Source organism: Microchirus variegatus (assembly GCF_963457635.1).
Source record: "Microchirus variegatus genome assembly, chromosome: 18".
Classification (NCBI taxonomy): Eukaryota; Metazoa; Chordata; class Actinopteri; order Pleuronectiformes; family Soleidae; genus Microchirus; species Microchirus variegatus.
Window position 1 is genome coordinate 3,407,455 of NC_139819.1, and position 16,859 is coordinate 3,424,313.

At 42.6% G+C, this 16,859-nt stretch overlaps 2 protein-coding genes across 2 annotated transcripts; one reads left to right on the top strand and one right to left on the bottom strand.

Annotated features, from left to right (window-relative positions):
- Nucleotides 1–1,064: 1,064 nt before the first annotated feature.
- On the top strand, nt 1,065–5,065 carry tmem175 (transmembrane protein 175). Its single transcript, XM_083904762.1, has 10 exons — nt 1,065–1,347; nt 1,429–1,467; nt 1,610–1,707; nt 1,831–1,882; nt 2,279–2,314; nt 2,409–2,492; nt 2,586–2,750; nt 2,835–2,913; nt 3,321–3,456; nt 3,532–5,065. The coding sequence occupies exons 1-10, from the start codon at nt 1,156–1,158 to the stop codon at nt 4,223–4,225; spliced, it is 1,575 nt and encodes a 524-aa protein (XP_083760888.1). The 5' UTR covers nt 1,065–1,155; the 3' UTR covers nt 4,226–5,065.
- Nucleotides 5,066–5,227: 162 nt separating this feature from the next.
- On the bottom strand, nt 5,228–16,170 carry cds1 (CDP-diacylglycerol synthase (phosphatidate cytidylyltransferase) 1). The gene is made up of 13 exons (XM_083905358.1): nt 15,976–16,170; nt 14,534–14,697; nt 13,521–13,617; nt 13,279–13,376; nt 10,418–10,557; nt 10,173–10,231; nt 9,215–9,297; nt 8,557–8,644; nt 8,399–8,467; nt 8,163–8,315; nt 7,930–8,049; nt 7,526–7,629; nt 5,228–7,332 (listed from the first exon to the last, which is right to left on the bottom strand). Exons 1-13 carry the CDS (start codon nt 16,036–16,038, stop codon nt 7,209–7,211), a joined length of 1,362 nt encoding a protein of 453 aa, XP_083761484.1. The 5' UTR covers nt 16,039–16,170; the 3' UTR covers nt 5,228–7,208.
- Nucleotides 16,171–16,859: the final 689 nt, after the last annotated feature.

Sequence of the window (16,859 nt, forward strand, 5' to 3'; positions counted from 1 at the left end):
AAACATTTTGGTCCAAAATTTGAAAAAAAAAATTCTGGTCCAAAATTTGAAAAATAACATTTTGGTCCAATATGTGAAAAAAAAAATTGATCCAAAATTTGAAAAAAAAAATTTGGTCCAAAATTTGAAAAAAAAAATTTGGTCCAAAATTTGAAAAAAAAAATTTGGTCCAAAATTTGAAAAAAATTATGGTCCAAAATTTGAGAAAAAGTCGTCCAAAATTTAAATTTTTGACAAATTGAGTATAGCATGTTATAGCAACCTAAGGAAGTGATTTCAATGAAAACAAAGTGAGGACCGGCCAAAATGTCCTCACTCCGTAAAAATTACCTCACTTTGTTGGTTAAAAACCCTCACTGGTCCTCAGTATGCCGCAAGTACAAGAACACACACACACACACACACACACACACACACACACACACACACACACACACACACACACACACACACACACACACACACACACACACACAGTGTGGACACACCCCAAATAAGATATAATATATATATTATATAACAAAGATGTTATATAATCACATTCTTGACTACACTGGAACCAGCAACTTAATCACGTGGTTCTGATCAGCTGTTCACAGGGGATTAGGTGTGTGTGTGCGTGCGTGTGTGTGTGTGTATGCACGCGTGTGTGTGTTCTCACCATGACAGCAAATGATGACAGGGCAGCACCGCCCTCTAGTGGCATCATTGAGGAATCACTTGATCTAAGTCGAATCAGAAGATGTGAAGATGTCTCACTCCGTCTCTGTTTCTGAGAACCAAAAGAAAAAGAAAAGTCAAGTATTTTCTTCCAGGTAAAACTAAATCAAATAAAAACAACAACACTAATCACAGATGTTTTATAAATAAATATTTCATAAATTATTATAATACGCTATATTTTTATGGTTGTTTATCTGTTTATTAGACTTTTGTGATAGTTTAACTATCACTTAAAACAAACACATAGGCTGCTCTGACTCCAAACACGATCTTTGTAGAGAACAGGAAGCGGGCATCTGTTTCCTGTTCCGCCGTCAGCTGATCCTCTGCTGTTTGTAAACACACTGGTCCTCCCTGTGACGTTCGCGGGAGTCTGCTGTGGGTCCGCGGGTTCGAGCTCTCTGCGGTTTTCCCGCCTCTTCCTCGTCCACGATGATGGATGGCCGCGAGGACAGTGACGTCATAGAGCAGCAGGTGGAGGACGACATGGAGAAAAGTACGCGCAGCCTCGCAGGCTCCTCCCCTTCCGTCAGTCCGGCAGGTGGTGGGCGGGGCCCCTGTAGCTCCTCCCACAGACTGTTGAACTACAGTGACGCGCTCATCTCTATCATCGCTACGGTCATGGTGAGGTCACAGTTGAAGCCACGCCCCCTCCCCCTCCACCTGTCTCACAGTCAGGTGACGTCACCTGTTTGTTTTTTGCAGATTTTACCTGTGGCTCACACAAAGATGGAGGATGACGAGGTAACGGGACGACGTCGCACTCTGTTCATAATAATGATCATTTTTATTATCAAATATAAACCTGTGTGTTGTTGTTGTTGTTGTTGTTGTTGTTTGACAATGACAATGTAATACCTATTATTTTTCTTTTGTTGTTCTTCAGGAGTTAAGACAAAGTTTTCAGCTTCTGTTAACGACAAAAATCGCAGTTTATTTAATGACGTTTCTCATCGTGACTGTGGCCTGGGCCGCCCACATCAGGTCGCTCACTCACTCGCTCACTCACTCATTCATTCACTCACTCACTCACTCACTCACTCACTCACTCACTCACTCACTCACCCATCAGCTTTATTGATCACTGATCGGTTTCTCTTGTCTCAGGTTGTTTCAGGTCATCGTTCACATCGACGACTGTCTCGCCTTACTCAACCTCGTAAGTTCTCACGTCAGCACTTTTAATAACTAAAATAAAAAAGATTAAAAAATAAATAAAAAACAAGTTAGAAACATAATATCTTTGAAGAAGGTGGAGTTTAAAAGCGTAGGGGGAGGAGCCATCACATCAGGGCAGAGAAAGTAAACAAAGACAGGAAGTCAATTTAGATAAAACAGGAAGTAACAGGAGGCACAGATGAAGTCCCAGTGTTGCTATGTTATGCTATGTATGTTATCAGCTGACTCATGATTCAGAACTTATGACTCACAACATACAACATACGCCCCCTGCTGCTCAGGAGGAAAACACACCTGCAGAGCCTGAGGTCAGAGGTTAAAGGTGACACAGAGAAAGTAAACACTGAAAATGACAGTAAACCTTGTTTGTTTTCAGGCTTGTATGATGATCATCACCTTCCTGCCGTACACAGTGAGTCTGAGTCACATGATCAAAACAACAACAGCAACCTCCATGTTCCTGATGATGATGATGATGATGATGGTGCTCTCTCTCTCTCTCTCAGTTCTCTTTAATGGCCTCTTTCCCTGACAATGGTCTGGGGCTCCTCCTCTTCTGTGGTTCGGTGATGATCGTTGGACTCGTTCAGGTGAAACTGACCGTCGACACATTCACATTTACACTCCTGTCCACTGTGTCTCAGTGTGTCACTGATGAGGTGTCGTGTGTCTGGTTTGTGCAGTCGGCGATCGTGTTGTACGCCTTCAGTCGTCCCGTTCTGCTCCACGAACACATCCAGATGTCGGAGAATCGCAACTTCTACAAACATCACATCCTCAAAGTCATCATGAGAGTTCCCATCATGTGCTTCTTCGCCAGCGTCGTCTCCTTCGTCTTCTTCCAGCTGGTTTGTCTCCTCTTCCTCCTCTTCTCCATCTTCTTCTTCTTCTTCACTAAACAAACAAATCTTTCACCTTCCTTCTGTTTTCAGTCGTACGTGTTGTTGGCCATCATCATCTTCTTGCCGTACATCTCTCAGGGTTTGAAGTGGTGTCGCAGCAAAGCCATCGGTGAGTTCAGTCATTGATGATGATGATTTTATTATTATTATTGTTAAAGGTGCATTATGTAATAAATAAATCAACTGGCCATAAAATCCTCCTAATATGTCACAGAGACTCAGGAATAATGTTCATATAACAAACTGAACTCACCAACAACAACAGTACAGACAAAATATTTGCATTAAAAAAAATATTTTGAAATCATGTTTTGGCATGTGGCGCCACCTACCGCCGTCTACCAATCATTGCAGTCAGTAGAGTCTCAGCTGCCGAGCAACCCACGGGTTGCCAGTTACGTCAGAAAACGAAACCTTAAGTACCTCTGTATTTTGAATTTGAATGTAGTAACTGTTTTTGGCCACATTCTTACATATGGCGCCTTTAATTACAATCATTCAATGTGTTTTTTCCAGGTCACGTGGACGAGTCTCCGGACGACATGATGTTCTACACCTTCCTGCCCAATGAAGCTCTGAGTAAAGAGCGCGTGGAGGCGTTCAGTGACGGCGTTTACGCCATCGTAGCGACGCTTCTCATCCTCGACATCTGGTGAACGTCTTTTCCTGGAACATTCGTGTGGTTCAAGTTCATGAAATAATTTGGACGACGTTTTATTTGTTTCAGCGAGGACAACGTTCCAGACCCGACCACGGTGAAGAAGAAGTTTGGCGGGAGTCTTGTCGCCGCCCTGCAGGTCAACGGTCCAGAATATCTCGCCTACTTCGGTTCCTTCGCCACCGTCGGCCTCCTGTGGTTCGTCCACCACTCGCTCTTCCTCCACGTCACCAAGGCGACGCGTCTCATGGGTTTGTTTAACACCTTCTCGCTGGCGTTTGTCGGAGGTTTGCCGTTAGCCTACCAGCTAACGCACGAGTTCCCGCGCAACTCGCGCAACGAACTGGAAGCCGTCCAGATCAGCTGCGTGATCGTTTTCTTCGCCGGGATTTTTCAGCTGACCATCTTCGTGGTCGCTCTGTTCAATCAGCGAGAAACGCTTCACGCTCACGTGCGACACGGCGGCCGCGAGCACGTCTACATGCTCGCTAAGCTAGCTCTGTATCCGTGCGTAGCTTTGACGACGTTTGTCCTCACGTGTTTTCTCACTAAATTCAGTGCCTCCATCTTCCACCTGATGGAGATCACGGTTCCTTTGGCCTTTCTCGTCCTGAGGCTGTTGGTGCGTCTCGGACTCGCCGTCCTACGCCACGTCTTCTGTCCAGAGAGACTCGGTCCACAGGCTGCCATCGAGGAGGACGACGACGTGGTCGAGGACACCGTGCCGTTCAACACTTCATTGTTGCCCTCACCACAACGTTAAACACGCCGCGTTTAAAAATCGCGAACACGACGTCAATGTAAACAGCTAATGCTAGGCTAATGCTAGGCTAATGCTAGGCTAATGCTACTTTTGATTTGCAACCATCGTCGCATTTTGCAAGATAAACAGCAACAAAGTTTGACACCTTTAACACCTTCGTCCTGAAGGGGGCGACACAGAGCCAACGTTTTCACCGTTAGCTTCATGTAGCAGCTGCTACACGTTACGATGTCCAGAAAGTAAAACGTTTGATGATGAATAGAGAGGAGGAAGTAGCAGATAATGAAACAACACTACAAAATAAAACAGGAACTGTAACAACACAGGGAGGAAAACAAAATAAAATAGGACATAAACTGGACAAGGAGAGCGACAACAAAATAAAACTAAAATCAAAGAAAAACATCGAAATGAAGATTCAGAAAAGTTAAATAAAGGAGACACAATGAGGGCAGTCTCCTCTCTGACCTTTGACCTCTGTCTATGGTTGAGTTGACCCTTGGAGCACTTTGAACTTTAGACATTTATGTCATTTAACTTTGCACTATTTTCCGGAATATAACATTAGATGTGTCACAGTTACCGTGTGTGTGTGTGTTAACTAACTCTGTTAACCAAGTCTTTTAACTGTTAACTCTGTGATGACATGAACATGAATGTGTTGTTTTTAATTTATATCAGTTTTGTTCAAACTTTTTTCTTTTAAAAAAAAAAAATATTGTCGTAAATTGTCAATATTCTGTTCATATTTGTATCAAAATGAAAAAGCAGTCGTTTGTTTACTATCATCAAAGCTTCTGTGTCTGTTTTGTATTTTGTTGATGACGTCATCGCGACCTGTGAATAAATGTGAGATTGTTCCTTTAACGTTTCCATTGTTGAGAAATATTTTTGAAAAAGTTGAAGCACAAACATTTTAAAGAAAAAAACTTTATTCACCTATGAACAGTAAACAACTTCTGTTTCCCCAAAACACATGACATCACTTCCTGTCTATGGTCTTAAATATGATCAAAAAAAACAAACAAACATTAAAAAACATTTTCTCCTCAAACCAAAACGAAATATACACAAAGCAGCAGGTATTTCAAAATAAAACATAAATTATTATTATTAAATATGATTTAAATTCTGCAGCGTGACAACACAAAGACACAAACTTCTTATATTATTAGTATTATCATTGTTAAAGTTATAAAGTAACTTTATAAAGTAACGACTTTATGAAACTCTGCTTCTGTTGTCTTAAATCTCGTCTTTAATCTGGAAGATTTAACATCAATTAACTGTTTCTTACTTTGAACTTTTCATTAAACATTTGAATTTAAATAATTCCCAGAAAAAAAGGATAAAAAAAAAAAAGATTCTAAAACCATAACGATGTAAACTTTTTCAATGCGTTTCAATAAAGCGATTATTGATTATTGATTCCTGTGACACGCTGCGGTGTCTCCTGTTCTTAGTCTGTGTCGTCGTGACGACGACCAGGTTCATCCTGTTCACTGAGCGTGTGTGTATCGAGGGGATGATGTCACAGGAAGTAGGCGGGGACAATTTTTACTAACAGACGGAATCATTCAGGAACTTTGGTAAACATTCATCAGAGAACCTTGTCATGTGACCACGACTCGTCAGTTAAGTCATTAAAATTATTTTTTCACCTGCGTCAGAAGAAGATATTGCTGACAAACCTGTGTGTGTGTATATGTGAGAGTGTGTGTGTGTGTGTGTGTGTGCATGTATGTGTGTGTATAAATACAGTACAGTTGTATATGACTGTATGTGTGTGTGTGTGTACGTTTACATCATACACACAAACATAAATCATACCGTTGACGTGTTGTTGTAGTCGTCGTGAACACGTCAGATTGTAAACTACATTCGTGGTGGATAAACAGTGAGTTTAGCCCCGCCCCCTCTAGCTCTACAGTCACTGTTTAAATCATTAAAGCAGGAAGCACAGTCTCTGTTAAAGGAACAGTTCAACATTTCACTAAACATTTTAAAAACCACGCCCCCTGCTGATTCATCACTTTTCTGAAGTTTCATGAAATCATATTTTCATTTCATTTTTTTTTCCTTTGAAATATAACATTAAAATTCATTACATTTAAAAAAAAAATGACAGTTGATTTGAAGCAGGAAGACGAGAACATGCGACTTCATTACATATGTCCTCATCATAAATGTTGAACTGTTCCTTTAAATCTTCAGACAATAAGCAGCAGTTTGTTCATGCTGATGTTTCTCATCAGAGTATTTTAAATCTATCTATCTATATATATCTATATATATCTATATATGTATATGTATCTATATACAGTACGTGAGAGCAGAGTGTTTCCATGACGACGCTCTGTCGTGTTAAACTACAAAGCTGCGCGTTTTTCGCAAACTAACTGCGAACAAGCTACGAGATTTCTTCTTTAACTTCATGAAAGAGCGAAAAAAATAAACACCAACACTAGTGTCCTAGATGTCCAACACCAGTGTCTGACACAAGTGTCCTAGATGTCCAACACCAGTGTTTTTAAGTGTTCAAAACTTAAGTGTCCTAAAGAGTCTGACACAAGTGTCCTCAGTGTCCAACACAAGTGTCCTATAGTGTGCGACCCTTCAGTGTCCTACAGTCGATGCTGGTAAAAGCTTATGATATAAAGAGTCAGTGCAACATTGTTCCAGAGGAAACCGCTCGTCCATCATCACAGAGAGACACAGACAGACAGACAGACAGAGACACAGACAGACAGAGACAGAGTGTGTGCTTTAAGGTCAGTTTGTGTCAGAAGACGTTTCATCTTCAGCGTCAGATTCTACAAACTGAACATTGTTTACAGTCAGTGAGGATGATGAAGTAGATGAAGACGGTTTATGTCTCAGTCCATATTTGTTTTTGTTTTTTTATACGTCAGGTTTAGTCCTCTCTCACACACGCACACACACACACACACAGAGACACAGAGACACAGAGTCAGTTTCTGGTTCAGTCAGCAGGGGGCAGCAGACCTCTCTCTCTCAGTTGGTTGTGCAGAGTGTGGAAAATACTGAGCTGTTGTTCAGGCTGAAGCATCAACAGCTGCTGCAGAACTTTACTGGGGTTTGGACCTCTGAACACACACGCACGCACACGCACACAAAGATAGGAATATTACAAAAAATTCTCAATGTCCCTTTAAGTGACATTTATGCTGAATTTGATGATTAATCACGAGTTAATCATTGAGTTTGTCATAATTGATGATAAACAGTAGAACATGTTATTGATCATGTTATTGATGACACAGTGACTCATGTTCTCACCTGATGAAGCTGGTGATGTAAACATGAACAAACGTTGCCATCAGGTACTGACAGTCAAACCGGTCCATGATACCACCGTGACCCGGGATGGTGCTCGCAAAGTCCTGAGAGACAGAGAGGGGAATGTGAGAACGTCAGAACGTGCGTAAGATAAATAGACAGCTCCAGGAGATTAGTTAGCTTAGCATTAGCTCCAGGAGAGTCATTAGCTTAGCATTAGCTCCAGGAGAATAGTTCGCTTAGCATTAGCTCCAGGAGAGTGGTTACTTTAGCTTTAGCTCCATGGGAGTGGTTAGCTTATCATTAGCCACAGGTGAGTAGTTAGCTTAGCATTAGCTCCAGGTGACCTCTATTCACAGGGTGGTGAAGTGTCTACACAAACAAACAAGAGAAACGTTTCCTACTTTGATTTTAAAAGCTCGTTTGAAGCCGCTGGCAAAGAATCCGCCAAACGGTCCAATGAGAGACGCGAAGGACGAGAGGAAAACGCTGTGGATCTGGAACGGAAACAGCTTCACTGTTTTCTGAAAAACAAACACAAGGAATCATTTAAGAAAAAAAAACAATTTCTGTATGTTTTAGAACATGTTACATATTCTGTGTGTGTGTCTGCGTGTGTGTGCGTGCGTGCGTATACCCAGGTCAGTATGTTCTGGACGACAGCAGGAAGTGTGTACGTCTGTAGCTCAAAGATTTCTGACGGTTCACACTCGACTGTGAATCTGTTGGTTTCACTGTTGAAACCGACCGGACATACAAAGTACTGGAAGTGAGAGAGCAGGTAGGCCAGCTGCAACAGGTCAAAGGTCAGAGGTCAGATGCTGTTGTTCACTGGACATTAAATAATAACAGCACTGTGATCATGTGACTCACGATGAAGCCGAACACCACGGTGGAGAAGAAACCACCGATGAATCCTTCCCACGTCTTCTTAGGAGACAGCTGCAGAGACAGAGGTCATGTGACACGTGTCGTCATGACAACACCTGAGCACATTTGACGATCGTGTGACGTCGTGTTTGTTTGTTTACCTTGATGAGTGGCGTCCTCCCAAAGAAGAATCCAAACAGATATGCAAAGATGTCGTTACAGATGACGATGGAGATCGGGACGATGAACCTGAAACGTAACAACATCAATCACACTGGAAAACATGTCACATACATGTGATGTTACTGTGAAACATGTGACGCGTAAGGTGACATTACTGCAAAACTTGTGAGGTAAAACGTGACGTTATTATAAAACGTGTGATGTTACTGCAAAACATGTGACGTTACTGCAAAACATGTAACATTACTGCAAATGTGACGTTAGAACCATGTGACGTTACTGCAAAACGTGTGACGTAAAACGTGACGTTACTGCGAAACTTGTGGCGTTACTGCGAAACTTGTGGCGTTACTGCGAAACTTGTGGCGTTACTGCGAAACTTGTGGCGTTATTATAAAACATGACGTTAACATTACTGCGAAACATGTAACATTACTGCGAAACGTGACGTAAGAACCACGTGACGTTACTGTAAAACATAATGTTAGAACCCTGTGATGTTACTGTGAAACATGTTACATGTGACTTTTGATATGTGGATTCACTTTATTGTCACACACACACCACACAACTACACACACACACGCACACACACACACACCACACACACACACGGCCACCACTGCGTCTTCTTACCAGATCATCCCTTCAAACAGGTTCTGTATGACAAGGTGCGACTGAGTCACTACAATCAACAGCGTCACATGAGTCCAAGCAAACTGGAATGAAGACAAACACAAACAGCAACAGAGTCACTGAACTGGAATGTGGCCACGCCCTGTGACATCACAGAGACGGAGAGACAGACAGAGAGACAGACAGACAGAGAGAGGGGAGCAGACAGACCTGAGCCAACGGACAGAAAACATGTCAACAACAGCCAGAGACGAGCGTGAGACGAGTGTGAGACTAGCTAGAGACAAGTGTGGGACACGTGACGTTACTACGAAACACGTGACGTGCTCAGTTTGGAATGGTAAAGTCGGGTTCATGCTTGTGTTTAAGAGTGAGAACTGTACCTTTACTTGGTCGGTGGAGGGTGCACTGCATCAGTGAGACACATCAATGATCTACAGCTGCTGTCAGCCTATAGGAGCCTGGTTACAGGTGACGACTGTCAACTTTTCCTTCTCCCTTCAACCATTAACTTTCACTCTCACACCTACGGTCAATTTAGAGTGTCCAATTTGGCCTAATCCCATATTGCATGTTTTTGGACTGTGGGAGGAAGCCAGAGATCATGCAGAGACTCCATGCAGAAAGGCCCTTGTTCCAAACGGTGCTCAAACCTGGGTCTTCTTGCTGCAGAGGCAAGAGTGCTAACCACTACACCAACCGTGTGGCCCACTGTCAACTTCTCTATGTGAAAAATAAATCAGGAACCCTGACGCCATTTTTATTAGTGGAGGAGGAGGAGCTGAAGCAGGAGGACAAAGAGGAGGAGCAACAGAAGCAGCAGCAGGACAAAGAGGAGGAGCAACATCAGAAGCAAGAGGACAAAGAGGAGGAGCAGCAGCAGCAGGAGGACAAATAGGAGGAGCAACATTCAGGAACAGGAGGACAAAGAGGAGGAGTAAGGTTACTTGATACACACCATATAAAACTGCAGGCGATAATGTTTCTTGACTAAACTCAGCACAAACATGCAGAAACCTGTGAAGAGACGACATCACAACATGCTGTCAGGTGTTTACATCAACATCAACATCAACAACAACAACAACTGGATCATAAATATATAAAACAACAACCACACAGACACACGTAGAGTAACGTGTGTGTGTGTGTGTGTGAGTGAGTGAGTGTTTTCTCTCTCAGGTACAGAGGTCACATGATCACCTGCGAGGTAAAGAGCAAATGAGATGAAGCGGTGATAACGAGCCAGGAACTGCAGAGGCTCCTCCCTCTGAACCAAAGCGCCAAAGTAATCAGCTAACGTTTCACCATAGAAGAAGTAGTTAACGCAGACCAGGAAGTACCTGAACACACACACACACACACACAAAGAGAGGGAGTTACTTAAATGTCCCCACACTGTGAATGAGTATGTGTGTATGTTTGTGTATGAGTGAGTGTACTTTGTAAAAGGGGAAAGGTTTCACTTCTCTGCAACATGGCAGTGATCTTTGCTCCTGATTGCTGTGTGTGTGTGTGTGTGTGTGTGTGTGTGTGTGTGTGTGTGTGTGTGTGTGTGTGTGTGTGTGTGTGTGTGTGTGTGTGTGTGTGTGTGTGTGTGTGTGCATGTGTGTGTATATGTGTCATGTTAAAAACACTAGAATTTATGGTGTTGCTCTTCCATGTATGCAACGTGTTGTTCTTCCATGTACAGTGCCTTGTGAAAGTATCCGGCCCCCTTGAACTTTTCAACCTTTTGCCACATTTGAGGCTTCAAACATAAAGTTATAAAAATTTACATTTTTTGTCAAGAATCAACAACAAGTGGGACACAATCGTGAAGTGGAACGAAATTCATTGGATAATTTATACTTTTTCAACAAATAAAAAACTGAAAAGTGGGGCGTGCAATATTATTCGGCCCCTTTACTTTCAGTGCAGCAAACTCACTCCAGAAGTTCAGTGAGGATCTCTGAATGATCCAATGTTGTCCTAAATGACTGATGATGATGATAAATAGAATCCACCTGTGTGTAATCAGGTCTCTGTATAAATGCACCTGCTCTGTGATAGTCTCAGGATTCTGTTTAAAGCGCAGAGAGCATCATGAAGACCAAGGAACACACCAGACAGGTCAGGGATACTGTTGTGGAGAAGTTTAAAGCTGGATTTGGATACAAAAAGATTTCCCAAGCTTTAAACATTGCAAGGAGCACTGTGCAAGCAATCATATTGAAATGGAAGGAGTATCAGACCACTGCAAATCTACCAAGACCCGGCCGTCCCTCCAAACTTTCATCTCGAACAAGGAGAAGACTGATCAGAGATGCAGCCAAGAGGCCCATGATCACTCTGGATGAACTGCAGAGATCTACAGCTGAGGTGGGAGAGTCTGTCCATAGGACAACAATCAGTCGTACACTGCACAAATCTGGCCTTTATGGAAGAGTGGCAAGAAGAAAGCCATTTCTCAAAGAAATCCATAAAAGGTCTTGTTTAATGTTTGCCACAAGCCACCTGGGAGACACATCGAACATGTGGAAGAAGGTGCTCTGGTCAGATGAAACCAAAATTGAACTTTTTGGCCACAATGCAAAACGATATGTTTGGCGTAAAAGCAACACAGCTCATCACCCTGAACACACCATCCCCACTGTCAAACATGGTGGCGGCAGCATCATGGTTTGGGCCTGCTTTTCTTCAGCAGGGACAGGGAAGATGGTTAAAATTGATGGGAAGATGGATGGAGCCAAATACAGGACCATTCTGGAAGAAAACCTGTTGGAGTCTGCAAAAGACCTGAGACTGGGACGGAGATTTATCTTCCAACAGGACAATGATCCTAAACATAAAGCCAAATCTACAATGGAATGGTTCACAAATAAACGTATCCAGGTGTTAGAATGGCCCAGTCAAAGTCCAGACCTGAATCCAATCGAGAATCTGTGGAAAGAGCTGAAGACTGCTGTTCACAAACGCTCTCCATCCAACCTCACTGAGCTCGAGCTGTTTTGCAAGGAAGAATGGGCAAGAATTCCAGTCTCTCGATGTGCAAAACTGATAGAGACATATCCCAAGCGACTTGCAGCTGTAATTGCAGCAAAAGGTGGCGCTACAAAGTATTAACGCAAGGGGGCCCAATAATATTGCACGCCCCACTTTTCAGTTTTTTATTTGTTAAAAAAGTTTAAATTATCCAATGAATTTGGTTCCACTTCACGAATGTGTCCCACTTGTTGTTGATTCTTGACAAAAAATTTCAATTTTATATCTTAATGTTTGAAGCCTCAATTGTGGCAAAAGGTTGAAAAGTTCAAAGGGGCCGGATACTTTCACAAGGCACTGTATGTAACATGCTGTTATTACATGTATGTAGGGTGCGGTTATTACATGCATGTAACATGCTGTTCTTACATGTATGCAACGTGCTGTTCTTACATGTATGTAACATATATGTAATGTGTTGTTCTTACTTGTATGTAACATGTATGTTCTTCCATGTATGTAACACATATGTAACATGTATGTTCTTCCATGTATGTAACACATATGTAGCGTGCAGTTCTTACACGTCTGTAACATGTATGTATCGTGTTGTTCTTACATGTATGTAATGTGTTGTTCTTACATGTATGTAATGTGTTGTTCTTACATGTAACATGTATGTAACGTGTTGTTCTTACATGTACGTAACGTGTTGCTCTTACATGTACGTAACGTGTTGCTCTTACATGTACATAACGTGTTGCTCTTTCATGTACGTAACGTGTTGCTCTTTCATGTATGTAACGTGTTGCTCTTTCATGTATGTAACGTGTTGCTCTTTCATGTATGTAACGTGTTGCTCTTACATGTATGTAACACATATGTAGCGTGCAGTTCTTACATGTCTGTAACATGTATGTAACGTGTTGTTCTTACATGTATGTAACGTGTTGTTCTTACATGTATGTAACATGCTGTTCTTACATGTACGTAACGTGTTGTTCTTACATGTATGTTATATGTTTAACGTGTTGCTCTTACATGTATGTCACGTGTTGCTCTTACATGTATGTAACATGTATGTAACGTGTTGTTCTTACCAGCTCAGAGTCCTGAACCACGGCAGCTCGTAGGAATGATAAACTCTGTATCCGATGGTGATGATCTCGTGGAAACACTTGATCTGTACGGTCATGACCTGAGTCATGTGACAGGAAACAGGAAACATGAGAAGTGTGTTCTTGTGTAAGCTGCCAACATGTCGGTTTGAGTTCAACTGTACTAGCACTTAGCAACAGTTACCCGTTAGCATGTAGTGTGTCTGTGTGTGTGTGTGACTCACGACAAATAGCAGAGTGATAGGTCCCAGGTAGATGATGAAGAAGAATCCTGAAATCATAGCTAAAGACAAAACACCACGGATCCAGTAATTCTTCCACCTGTGGAGAAAAAAGAAACAGCACATTTAACGTATTCATTCATTCACACGTATAGTTTCACTAACAAACCATGACCTGCGTTCAATGGCTGATAAGAGATAAAAGATAAGGCCTCAGTTTTCACTCACTCACTAACCCCCCACTCACTAACCCCCACCACCACCACCACCACTACTGATTAGCCTTTAATCAGAGCCGTTTCCTTTGCCCTGAGCCTTTAAGTCGCGTGGCCTGGCTGTCAATCATTGGCCACACCCTCCACAGCCATGAGTCGAGTTGTTCATGTGCGGCTGTCTCGGACCGCTGCATCAAAACCCTTTCACTTTGCAGCATCATGTCTTCACAGAGCTTCACCTACATCTTCTTCTAAAATATAAACCTACAGTCAGGTGTCGTTAAGAGGGAACTTTTTGAATTCACTTGAGTGGATAAATCTTCTGATATCAATGGAAAATGTTGACATAGTCTTTTAGTTGTAGTAGTTACTCCTGAGAGATTCAACATGGACTAAAATGAAAAGATGCTTCACTTTGTGTCACCGAGGTCAATCTGAACAAAGGATTTCAAACACTGAAGTGACAAAATACGACATTTGAAGTTAGTGATGGAGGCAGCAGTGGATCAACAACTCCTGTTTGTGTGCTGTGATGTTAACTTTGGACTTTGGTGTGGGAGAGTGAGTGGTTTACAAACTTCAGTTTCCTGTTGGAAAAGTCTGTCTAACAGTGAGACAAAGACGCGAACATATGCCATAGAGATCAGAGACTTAAACTGACACAGATTTTATTACACAAGTGTTTTGTTGTGTGAATAAAATCTGTTTCCTTTTGAGTCTCTGTTTTCATTCAGTGATCCTGTGTGTGTGTGTGTGTGTGTGTGTGTGTGTGTGTGTGTGTGTGTGTGTGTGTGTGTGTACCTTGGTGGCAGTCCCTCCAGAGCCTTGTTCAGACATTGTGGAGTGTTGTCAGTGTCAGCTGTGGACAGAGGAACATCTGGAGTGTCTGCTTTACAGTCGATGTCAACATCTGGATCTGCATCTGGATCAGGCTGAAGACTGAGCCTGTCATCAGAATCACCCTCCTTACACACACACACGCACACACACACGTTTCATTGATCTGGAACTAAAATCAATATAATCACAAAATCAAATGACTTTAATCCAGCAACTCTCACAGGTTGTAATTTAAATCTACATGGTTACAACGGATTCAAGGACTTTCCAGGTCTTTCCAGGACAAATTCCCTCAAATTCAAAGTTCAAATGTGCGTTTGTATGTTTGTCCTCAGTTGTCCTGCTAAAGGTCTGGTCTAAACAATGCAGGACATCAAACAGTAGGTGGCGTGGTAAGAAACAAGGGATTTGTCTAATTATCAACTGAATTTCTTTATGCACAAAATTCAAACACTTTCAATTACTCATGTCTGTTTAAGACCATTTTCAAAACTTTCAAGGAATTCTGACTGTGGTTTTAACACGTTTTATGTTTGTTGTGTTTAATTAATTCGCTGTTATTGAGAGTGTGTGTGTGTGTGTGTGTACATAGTATAATATCACTTCTTTATTATCTCCCGTTTATGATGTGTTCATTTATTTCACACGAATCAACAGCGAACATTTCACTGTGTTTGTGGCTTCGTTAAATACGTTGGTGAGTTTACGAAGGATTACTGAAGCTAACGAGAGGCTAACCGAGAGGCTAACTCAGTAACAGACGTTAGATGATCGATAACTGACTGACACGGTTAACTAGCTGACTGACACGGTGACCTAGCTGACGGAGTTGGTTAACTAGCTCAATGAGGCGGTTAACTAGCTGACTGAGACGGTTAACTAGCTAACTGAGACGGTTAACTAGCTGACTGAGACGGTTAACTAGCTGACTGAGAAGGCTAACTAGCTGACAGACGGTTACCTAGCTTACTGACGGTTAACTAGCTGATCCAGTCTGACAAGAACCAGCAGAACCAGTTCTGAAGACGCTCCTGCTTCCTTCTTTAAGCCCTTGTCCCCCCACTCTTGATCCCTCGTCTCCGCACTTGTGTCCCCTTACATGGACCCTTGTCTCCTTCAATCACCACTTGCCTCCTCGTCTTCGTGTCCTTCTCCAAACTCTCGAGTCTTTCTGTCGCCACTAGTCTCCTCACTCTCGTGTCCTTCTATCAACCATCGAGTCCTCCCCCTTAACTCCTTACATCCTCACTTGTCTCCTTGCCTCCCACCTTCTTTGCTCGCCCTCATGCCCTTGTCTCCTCGTTGTTGTCTCCTCATTACCTCCTCGCGCTCGTCTTCTTAGCATCTTTGCCTCATACCTCGTCTCCTCGCCCTAGTGTGTCCTTGTCTCCTCGCTTCCTTACATTGTCGCTCATGTTCTCGGGACTGTCTCCTCCTCCGCCTCCTCGCCTCCTCAGCTCCGTCATGTTTGTCTCTTTTATCCGCGGGGACGTGAACGAGTCACATGAACCGGGTCAGACCGGTTCGTGTCCAGATGAGGTCCAGACCGTGACCCGGGTTAAAGTCACTGATTCGATTCAGTCCCGTGATAAAGTGCTGCAGAGTCTGTGACGATTCACTGCGTGAGTTTGTTTATCACCGCAGTCCCCGTGGCCCCGCCCACCGCCGTCAGCACCTGTCAGTGACGACACACCACTTCCGATGGAGAGTTTCACAGTAAAAGCATGAGCTGAAAGGGATAGTTCTGGTCTTTTTTAAAATGTGGTTGTATAAGGTGCTGACTGTGCTGTGAACGCCCCCTGCCTGTGACACAGAGTGAAAACATGTTTTTGAATTTAATTAGTTCAACACACACGGCACAAGAGCAGTGGGGGAGTGGGTGCCGTGCCTTATTTTTAAAGGAAGCGCTGCATCACTTCCGGTTTTTGTACGTTGTCAAACTTGACAGGTCTGCGGTTCTCTCGCTCTCTCTCCCTTTCTCTCGCTCTGCCTCATGCTGCGACAAACACACACACACACACACATTGATAAACACAAATGTTTATATAAAGTGTGAAATGTTTAAGCTATATTATATTTATTTCTCTCTTTTAAAAATTATAATAAATCACTTTAACCATTAAAGGCACAACATAAACCCTAACAGAATAAAATGTGTTACTGCATCTGTTGGTGCCATTATTGAGTTAATGGCCACTTGACCACTAGAGGCTGCTAATGAGCTCCTAACAATGTGGACTTTGACGAAGTTCTGTAAGAAATAATTTAGTCTGACCTGTCCAGGGTG